Genomic DNA, 10,121 nt, shown 5'->3' with positions numbered 1-10,121 from the left:
TTAAACTTTGTAATAAACACAATAAAAAAAAAATTCAATTCTTTTAAACTCAAATGCAATTAATGCCAATTTGTATATATGTGTATGTTGTTGTTTGAGTGTACAAGCAGACGGTAAAAGAACTCAATACAAGTGATAGAGTATATATATATATATATATATGCGTGTGTATATAAAACTTGCTTCAAATTTGTGTAGTTGGACACTTCTCAGAATAGACGGTGGAGTGCTCTATTGAGAAAAAAAGGTCCAAACATCAAACTTTAAATCGTAGTTTATCGATGCCATTCTTCAAATGTATATTTGCACAAAACTTATTTATGATTCACTTCATCCCAACTCAAAGAGTTTCTTGTTCACATCCATTCTTTCAGGGCCCGATGTGTTTTCGTTACTGCCTCAATCGAGGAACTCTGAGTAGTGATGGAGTGAAAAATCCTCAACTTTCTGCAAATAAATATATACTCCACGATATGTATTAAGTATCTTTTCTCTTGTTTGTTAAACCAAAAAACTTATGTATATGAATCTGCATATACATACGTACATACATACAATACATATATATATATATATATATATATATATATATATACAGATGCATACATACACACACATATATGTATATATGTATGTATATACATATACATACAATATGTAGCTTTCTGTTTTTGTTTTTTTTTAAGTTTAATCAAATGCCGTCTTCAGCATAACAAGAAACAAAATTATTAAAATCTAGTCTGATTCTAGATTTAAGAAAGGGTTCTTAGAAATAAGGCTGATCTCTTTGTCTCCCTCCAGTTCCTTTTTAGTGGCAAAGCATCTGCTCTTCAATACATGACTCTGTTGTTTTTCCAACTGTTTGGCGCCTTCATCAGAGCTAAGATCATCATCACTGCTAATATTTGACACAACAGAAGAATCTGAAGATGAAGATCTTCTCCGCTGATGGTGTTGGCTTTGCATAGTTTTTAGCGCTTCGGTTTCTGCATGGTTCTTCCAGAAATCTGCAATTAGATAAAAAAAGATAGAGAAAAAAAAAGAAAAAAATATGTACCTTTTCAACTAAAACCCTTTCAAGAGGGTGCCCCAGCATAGCCACAGTCAAATAACTGAAACAAGTAAAAGATAAAAGATAGCTGGGATACCCTTGCTTACAGATCTAACCTAGGGTTAAACAAAACAACAACAACAACAACTATTTATAAGTCATGATTTCTTCCTCTCTTTTTTCTCCTAAAAGTCACTGAGGCTCTTTATGAAAGTTTTCTTGTTGTTGCAGATGACTTATCAGAGAATTTGAAAGTTCTGTGGCTTAAAGCTAAATCTCCTGCTGAAATGGCCCCTTCAAGGTTTAGAGACTCAAAATCTTGTCAATTATAATCCAACCTTGAATACCCAAACAAAGCCATAATTGGAAAGAAATAAAAACTTTTTAACGAGTAATTGTTAAGATTTTCTTACCTTTATTTTCAGTGTAGTCAGGAGGTCGAAAGCACAGGCAAAGCTGACCATCAACTGCGGTTCGTAGTAAATAGTTGGCAGCACGGTACATGTCGGGACGGCCAGTACGAGCCGTAATGAAGCCTCGTTTCAGAGCCAAAGCTGGATGTAAAAGATTAAGAAAAGAAATACTTTTCATCAACATCATCATCATCATCGTTTAACGTCCGTTCTCCATGCTAGCATGGGTTTGACGGTTCGACCGGGGATCTGGGAAGCCAGAAGGTTGCACCAGGCTCCAGTCTTATCTGGCAATGTTTCTACAGCTGGATGCCCTTCCTAACGCCAACCACTCCGTGAGTGTAGTGGGTGCTTTTTACGTGCCACCTGCACAGGTGCCAGGCGAGGCTGGCAACGGCCACAGTCGGATTGGTGTATTTTATGTGCCACCGGCACGGAAGCCAGTCAAGGCGGCGCTGGCATATGTAAATTATTGTGATGAGAAATATTTATACGACGGGCTTCTTTCAGTTTCCGTCTACCAAATCCACTTACGAGGCTTTGGTCAGCCCAAGGCTAGAGTAGAAGACACCTGCCCAAGGTGCCACGCAGTGGGACTGAACTCAGAACCATGTGGTTGAGAAGCAAGCTTCTTACTACACAGCCACTCTTGCACCTGTATGTAAAGAACTTGAGATAATAACCTTTAATTATTTGGAATTATCTCTCCCCACTCCCTGCAGTGAGGTCTTTGTTTACATTGATCCCCCAGTATTCAACTGGTACTTACTTCATTGTCTGTAAAAGGATGAAAAGTAAAGTTGACCGTGGCAGGATTTGAACTCAGAACATGAAGACAGACGAAATGCCACTTGGCATTTAGTCCAGCATGCTAATGATTCTGCCATTTTGCCGCTTTAATAATAATGATAATCAACCCTTATTCAGGGACCTTTTGAGTGGGATGGGCTACTTGACTTAAAGAAACTTCTAACTGGGCCCCATCTGTAAGGTTATGCACTGTTTACTTTGATATGAGATCACTATGTCACGCACACATGGTTGTGATGCATATACCTGGTGTACCTTTATCAGACAGGTAGTCATGCTGAGTATATAAGGATTCATATATTTGCACCCCAGGGTCACTTTAATGGAAAGTGCGGCTCTAGACACAAGACCTAAATTTTTTTGCAGGGAGGTGGGGCTACAATAAATATTCTGCTCAATATCACAGATTTGCTTGTCAGTTGTTTGACCTTAACCAGTTGAATATATCTCTTAGTGGCTGATAATATGTGCATCTCTGATCACGAGCAGAAGTAGTGGGGGAGCATCATAACCATGTGTTGAAAGGAATTTTGGGGGTTTGGGATAATTCACCTTTGGAAACAACCCTTATTCAGGGACCTTTTGAGTGGAATGGGCCACTCAACCTGAAGAAAATACTAACTGGGCCCCACCTGCAAGGTCATGCACTGTTTATCTTGATATAAGATTACCATGTCGCGCACATGTGGTTGTGATGTATGGGCATAGTGTACCCTTATCAGAAGGGTAGTCATGATGGGTATACTGGGCTTCATATATGTTACCCCAGTGTTACTTTGATGGCATGCACTACTCTCTCACATAATAATAATAATAATAATAATAATAATAATAATAATAATAATAATTCTTTCTACTATAAGCACAAGGCCAGAAATTTTGGTGGGAGGGAGGGGCAAGTCAATTACGTTGACCCCAGAGCTCCATTGTTATTTAATTTATCAACCCCTAAAGGATGAAAGGCAAAGTCAACCTCAGCAGAATTTTAACTCAGAATGTAAAGATTGACAAAATACTGTTAAGCATTTTGCTTGGATGCTAATGATTCCGCCAGCTCACTACCTTAAGTAATAATAATGAAGATGACTGGCATCCGTGCTACTGCAGCGCTAAGAGCACCATCCGAGCATGATCGTTGCCAGAGTGGCTAACTGGCATCCGTGCCGGTGACACGTATAAAGCACCATTTGAGCATGATCGTTACCAGCGTCGTCTTACTGGCACTTGTGCCTGTGTGCATGTGGCACATACAAAAACACCATTTGGGCGTGGCCATTGCCAGTACCGCCTGACTGGCCCTCATACCAGTGGCACATAAAAGCACCTGCTACACTCTCGGAGTGGTTGGCGTTAGGAAGGGCATCCAGCTGTAGAAACTCTGCCAGATCAAGATTGGGGCTGGTACAGTCATCTGGTTTGCCAGCCCTCAGTCAAATTGTCCAACAGTCAAATCGCTAACATGGAAAGCGGACGTTAAACGATGACGATGATGATGATGATGAAAATGATTTTGTTTTATTTGCCATGAGTATGATAATAATAATAATGATACTAATAATCATAATCTAATAAGTCACATATTGGACAATAAAGTTCTTGCTATACAAAATGCCAGGAGAGTTATGAATGGAATTCCTTTCTGCATAAATCTATTTGATCACGGCTAACATCGTACCAAACATTGACTGAAATCGTGGTTCCTCGCTTCCTCTTCCCCTACCAATCTTGGAAACTCTTCAAATGCAAAAGGTTATGGTTGCCGCCCTCCTTACCAAGGCATAGAGATTGTTTTCTAAGTTGAAGAAGACAAGGGAACATGTTACATTCCTCGTGTTGAGGGTTGGAATGAATTAATGGAAGCCATTTACCAACATTACACAGACTTACAAATGAAAATTAAAATAGGCACAGACGTGACTGTGAGGTGTGTGTGCGTGTGTGTCTGGCTGTGTGGTGAGAAGCTTGCTTCCCAACCACATGGTTGCTGGTTCACTCCTGCTGTGTGGCACCTTGGGCAAATGTCATATACTGTAGCCTCAGGTTGACAAAAGCCTGGTGAGTGGATTTGGTAGATGGAAACTGAAAGAAGCCCATTATATGTATGTGTGTGTGTGTGGCTGTTGGTAAGAAGTTGCTTCCCAACCATGTGGTTCCAGGTTCAGTGTGAATAAAATCGTTTTTCTTTGGGTTAGAAAAAAAGTCTATCTTTATTTCTTCTTTTGCTGGTGGCTCAAATTTAGGTTAAATCAGTGTTTCTCAAAGGGGAGGCCTATGGGACGATCGGACAAATTGTTTTGAGAAAATTTGGTTTAAATGTTTGACAACTCAGCACCGTCCATTGGATGAGGGGGGCGTTTTGCTCATATACACATATACATATATACACATATTCATACATATATATATATACATACATATATATACATACACATATATAGATATATATACATGTCTGCTTATACATAATTGCATGTATGTGTCTCTCTTTGAGTCTGAGTTACTTGACAACAGGTTGTCTATTTGTTTATGTCTCTTTAACTTAGTGCTTCAGCAAAAGGGACTGATAAAACAAGTACCAGACTTTAAAAAAAATTAAGTACCGGAGTCAATTAGTTCAACTAACGACTGAAATGAATAAAAGTTAAGAAGTAAATAAGAGATCAAAGTAATAATACATTATCAAGAATTGTGAAGGAGCAAAACAACTAATTAGAAGTTTTATTAAGTAATAAAACATTAATTAACTAACCATCACATATGTTAAATGCTGACCAACTTTGAGATTCAGGGCAACTGCTTTCAGAATTAGGGTGTTGCAGCTTCAGAAGTTTCACTAAGTTAACTCGTTGAGCAAGGTACATTAAGGGGCTGTAAGGTTCCCGTACCTGCGCTATTGGGTAAATGCCACAAAGGATCTGAAATGACAACAAAAAATGGGGTACAGATAATTCAAGACTGGATCAAATATTTGTCACATATGAACACAAATTCTACAACACATGTACACAGATATAACTCATCACCATCATCAATTATCATCATCATTTAACGTCTGTTTTCCGTGCTGGCATGGGTTGGACGGTTTGACCGGGGTCTGGGAAGCCAGGGAGCTGCACCGGCTTCCAATCTGATTTGGCATGGTTTCTACGGCTGGATGCTCCTCCTAACACCAACCACACCAAGAGTATAGTGGGTGCCTTTTATGTGTCACTGGCACAGGTGCCAGTTATGCAACATCGGCATCAGCCACAACTATGATCTCACTTGGGCTTGATAGGTTTTCTCAAACACATTATAAACAGTATCATCAAGGTGCAAGCCATGCAGTTAAGACGCTTGTTTCCCAACCAAATGGTTTTAAGTTCAGTCCCACTGTATGGCACACTGGGCAAGTGTCTTCTACTATAATAGCCCACAACTGATTTAAACCAAGAAGATATTTTGTCTAGCTTTTTCTTTTTCTCTTTTTCAGTCATAGGACCTCAACGATGCTGGGGAACTGCCTTGGCAGGTTTAGTCACAACTCCAATACTCATTTTCATGGTCTATGTTACGGGATGTAAACAAACTAACACCAATTCCCAAATAGTAGAGAAGGACACACACAAACACACAACAGGCTTCCATATAGTTCCTGTCTACCATATCCATTCCCAAGGTGTTAGTCAATCCAGAGTGACAGAAGACACTTGCCGAAGGTGGGGGACTGAGTGATGGACAAAACTCTATAACTGTTCAGCATTTAATCTGACACAGAGGCAGGGGTGGGGAAACTGTTTGCGCCACTTGAACCACATTTCCTGTAAGAGACCCCTGATTTCCTATAATCCCACCCCAGCCACCTTCCTTGTCACCACTCCTCAATAAAGTTAACTGCCACTCTGACCACCACCACATTCAGTTATTTCCTTATCCCCCCCCCGCCGCCACCACATTCCCCATCCACAGCTTTCCCTTATCTCCCACCATCACCACCACCACCACCACTACCACATTCCCTGTCACCAGGCATCAGTCTTTGTTGCTATCCTGTTACACTACCTCCTACACAATCACATCCGCCACTACCACCAACATCACAACCCTCTCTGTCACCTACAAACCACCACCACCACCACTACTCTTTACTGTCATTCCCCCCCCCGCCTGCTAACCCACCTCACCCCCCATCACCTCACCACCTTCCTCGTGCCCTCCTTAGCCACCCACCCTGTTGTCCACTACCCCCAGTTACACTCTTCCATATATTCTCAATGTATTACTCACAACGCCATCACCACCACCATCACCACCACCTCCACCACCAACACAACATCATCATCATCATCATCATGAAGAATTCAATTGCCTATTGTCTTGTGTACATTCCGCTAAGGACACAACCAAACACTCCCCTCCCCACTCCACTGGATCATACATCCTTCCCTTTATTCTGTCATATTTATCTGCTCCAAAGCTATTATATTGTACTAAACTTGTTTATCTGATCCACCAGGCCTTTGATGAAAGGCGATCCATCTGTGACTACCCTGTCTTTTTAAAGCTATATCTACAAATACATTATCTAAGGGCTCCTTTACTAATCTGAAGCAACATGATTGTGAAGTAGTTTTAGCTGCTATTTTTAGCAGGCAGATCAACCACAGAGGTACCATGGCTAGCACTTATGTACAAGACTATTTAACATTATCTAATGTGCCTTTCCTTTATCACAGACATCATTATCATCATCATCGTTTTACATCTGTTTTCCCATGCTAGCATGGGTTAGACCGTTTGGTGCTGGTAAGCCAAGGGGGCTGCACCAGGTTCCGGTGATCTATTTTGGTTTGATTTCTACAGCTGGATGCCCTTCCTAATGCCAACAACTTTACAGAGTGTACTGGGTGCTTTTTACATGTCACCAGCTTAGGTGCCCTTTATGTGCGACCATCACAGGTGCCTTTTACATGTCACTGGCCACAACCACAATACACTTAGCTTGGTGTGTCTTCTCAAGCACAGCAAATCACCAGAAGTCTTGGTCACTGACCATTAATTTCTTCATCACCCACAGCATTTGTTCTAAGTTTATTACAAGTATGTTTTGTCTGTGTAATAATTTTTAATTTGCATTCACATAAAAAGCACCCACTACACTCACGGAGTGGTTGGCATCAGGAAGGGCATCCAGCTGTAGAAACACTGCCAGATCTGACTGGAGCCTGGTGCAGCCTTCTGGCTTCCCAGACCCTGGTCGAACTGTCCAACCCATGCTAGCATGGAAAGCGGACATTAAACGATGATGATGATGAAAGCTTACAAAAGTGTGTGTGTGAGTGTGTGTGTGTGTGTGTGCGTGCGTGTGTGTAGACATTACCTGCAGTTGTTTCGGTACCCTTGATGGAAACACTAAACCTGGACAGTCACAGAGTCTTACAGTAGAAGTCAGGAATATGGTCTGGAAATGCTTGGTGTGTCCTGGTGTTCGGGAGACACTGACCACCTGAAAGTGAGAGGAGTGAACAGGTTACAATGAGAGTGTGGGGGGAAGAGGGGGAGTGAGGAGAGACAGAGAGAGAGTGAGTCAGAGAAAGAGAGAGAAAGACAGGAAGAGTGAGTGAGAGAAAGAGAGAGTGACAGAAAGGGACAGAAAAAGAGTGAGAGAGAGAGTGAAAAGTGAGTTAGAGAAAGAGAGAGAAAGAAAAATAGAGAAGAGAGAGAAAGACAGAGGCAGAGTGAGTGAGAGAAAGAGAGAGTGACAGAAAGGGACAGAGAAAGAGTGAGAGAGAGAGTGAAGAAGGATGAGAAGAAGGATGGAAATTTTGAAAGCCAAGTTCCAGGAGGAAATATCCGACGCATAAATTAAAGAGAAACAATTCCAATATGCCTGTGGCCCTCAAGCATCCTTCTGGTGGCCCTCAATAGTCCTCCTTCTATAAATATTTACAATAAAGTTTTGCTTAATTGAGTTCTGTTTTACTTTTTTTTATTTTTTGGTGCTGCCCCCTAAAAACATCCAAGTTTTGAATCTGGCCCTGTGTATTAAGAAGGTTGAGAACCACTGATCTAAAACCCCTTTTTTTTCTATCCTAGTATCACCTTTTTTCTTAAATATAACCTTTAGCAAAGCACAAATGGTTTAAAACAAAATTTACAAATTTGCCAGAGGGGTCAAGCAACATGGGCTACAGAACATTACATGACAAGAAACAGAGCAACACAGGAGTTAAAGAAAGCATTAAAGTAAATGGGAATAACTAAAAAAAAATGATATGCGTATATATATAAAACAACAACCTTTTTGCCAACCAGTCCATTCATCAAAGAAGATTTGCCTACATTGGGGTAACCTGTCAAAAGAAGAGAATAAAAAAAGGGATCAATGGTGAAACCAGGTTTACCTTTTTATTTTGTTTTTTGTTTTTATGCATGGCTTAGATAAAGGAAGAAAGCGTGAATCCTTCACCTTTTCTTGCAAGGTCTCTAAAACTGGTGAAGATGAGAGTACTGGACCATGAGACATGGGATACACTAGTAGCAAAAAGCACATCAAGACATCGAGTTATATCCAGACCAAAGAAGGGGTCACAATGCTTGAACCAGGCTCATCCTTAAAGGCATTCTGATACAAGCATTGTGACAACTTCTTTGGTCTGGATATAACTTGACTTCTTGCCTCATTGTCTCGTTAAGAATAGGCCATTGATGTCGTTGCTGCAGTGTTTAATTAGTCGGCTGTACTTCAGAAGATGTAGGCATGTAAGTAACCACCTATAAGTCAATGAGAGAACCTCTGCACAATCGCTAGAAACAGCAGCCAAGCCCTCCTCAAATCAAACCTTAATACCTTAACCCTTTAGCATTTACACTGGACATATCCAGCCAAAATATTCTACCTGTTTTATCTTCAAACCGGCCAGATCTGGTCTCTCACACTTACTCTACAATATTATTCTAAAAATAAACAATCACATCATTGAAATCTCAAGGCTACAAGACAATGAATGACTAATTCATATCAATGGGAATAAATAAGCATTACATTTGACAGAGTAACTTTGAATGGTAAAGAGTTAAAGATACATTGTGTCTGAGCGAAAACACTGGCTTTTCACAGCTGAATGTCTTTGATCAGAGATACTAAACTAAAACAATCTTCATTCGTTCAAGGAAGCGATTCTTTTATTCTTTAGTAGTGTCAGTCCCCCCCACACACACACACATTCACACAAGCATTTTCTTTTCCTGATCTCAGTCAATGACTGAAACCAGGAAAAGAATACCCACACACACACACACACCTAACATCGCACTTGGGTAAATGCTTTTGTTTTTTGGGGCTTTTTTTTTCCTCAAATTTCTGTACTTGCTTATGATGTATGCATGGAGAGGAAAGGGCGACCTCAAATTCTCAAAACTAGGATGTAATGCATGGTTAATTCAAAACAATATCAATAAATAAGCATTAAAGTTGGCAGAGTAATCTGAGTGTTGAGGGGTTCACGTTCTGTTTAACAACTGCAGAAAAGACGTGAACCGAGGGAAGATTCCAAAAGAACAATATTCTAGCGCGGAAGGATGGAAACAGTGGTAAGTGGAGGAGCAGAAAGGGTAAGACAGTACAAGGGTGGCAAGGGGTGGAGAGACAAATGGGTCGAGGGTATCTGAATGGTTGGGGGTACAAAACCTACAAGGTCCAAGGAGCACAAGTCATTATACGAGAGATAGGAAAGAAAGAGCCACAAGTTTGTATTTCAAATATTGCTCTTTAAAAAGAATCTGTGACCCCGACAGAAAGTTAGAAACATATATAAATGGTAAAATGTATCTGCCAAGTCAGCACATATCTTTATATATAAAAGTGA

At 40.4% G+C, this 10,121-nt stretch overlaps 1 protein-coding gene across 1 annotated transcript in view; it reads right to left on the bottom strand.

Moving 5' to 3' along the window:
* Nucleotides 1-678: 678 nt before the first annotated feature.
* The window catches only part of LOC115222905 (guanine nucleotide-binding protein-like 1), a 92,439-nt gene continuing 82,996 nt past the window's right edge, over nucleotides 679-10,121 (bottom strand). The window contains exons 9-13 of the mRNA XM_029793292.2: nucleotides 8,554-8,606; nucleotides 7,634-7,759; nucleotides 5,024-5,189; nucleotides 1,465-1,605; nucleotides 679-1,007 (exon numbers count right to left, since the gene is read on the bottom strand). Coding sequence (XP_029649152.1) covers nucleotides 736-1,007; nucleotides 1,465-1,605; nucleotides 5,024-5,189; nucleotides 7,634-7,759; nucleotides 8,554-8,606 — 758 coding nt within the window. The 3' untranslated portion in view covers nucleotides 679-735. The remainder of the gene's footprint in view (nucleotides 1,008-1,464; nucleotides 1,606-5,023; nucleotides 5,190-7,633; nucleotides 7,760-8,553; nucleotides 8,607-10,121) is intronic.

Source organism: Octopus sinensis, linkage group LG21 (assembly GCF_006345805.1).
Source record: "Octopus sinensis linkage group LG21, ASM634580v1, whole genome shotgun sequence".
Classification (NCBI taxonomy): domain Eukaryota; kingdom Metazoa; phylum Mollusca; class Cephalopoda; order Octopoda; family Octopodidae; genus Octopus; species Octopus sinensis.
Note: the sequence above shows the minus strand (reverse complement) of the source record. Positions and strands in the feature narration are given on the sequence as shown.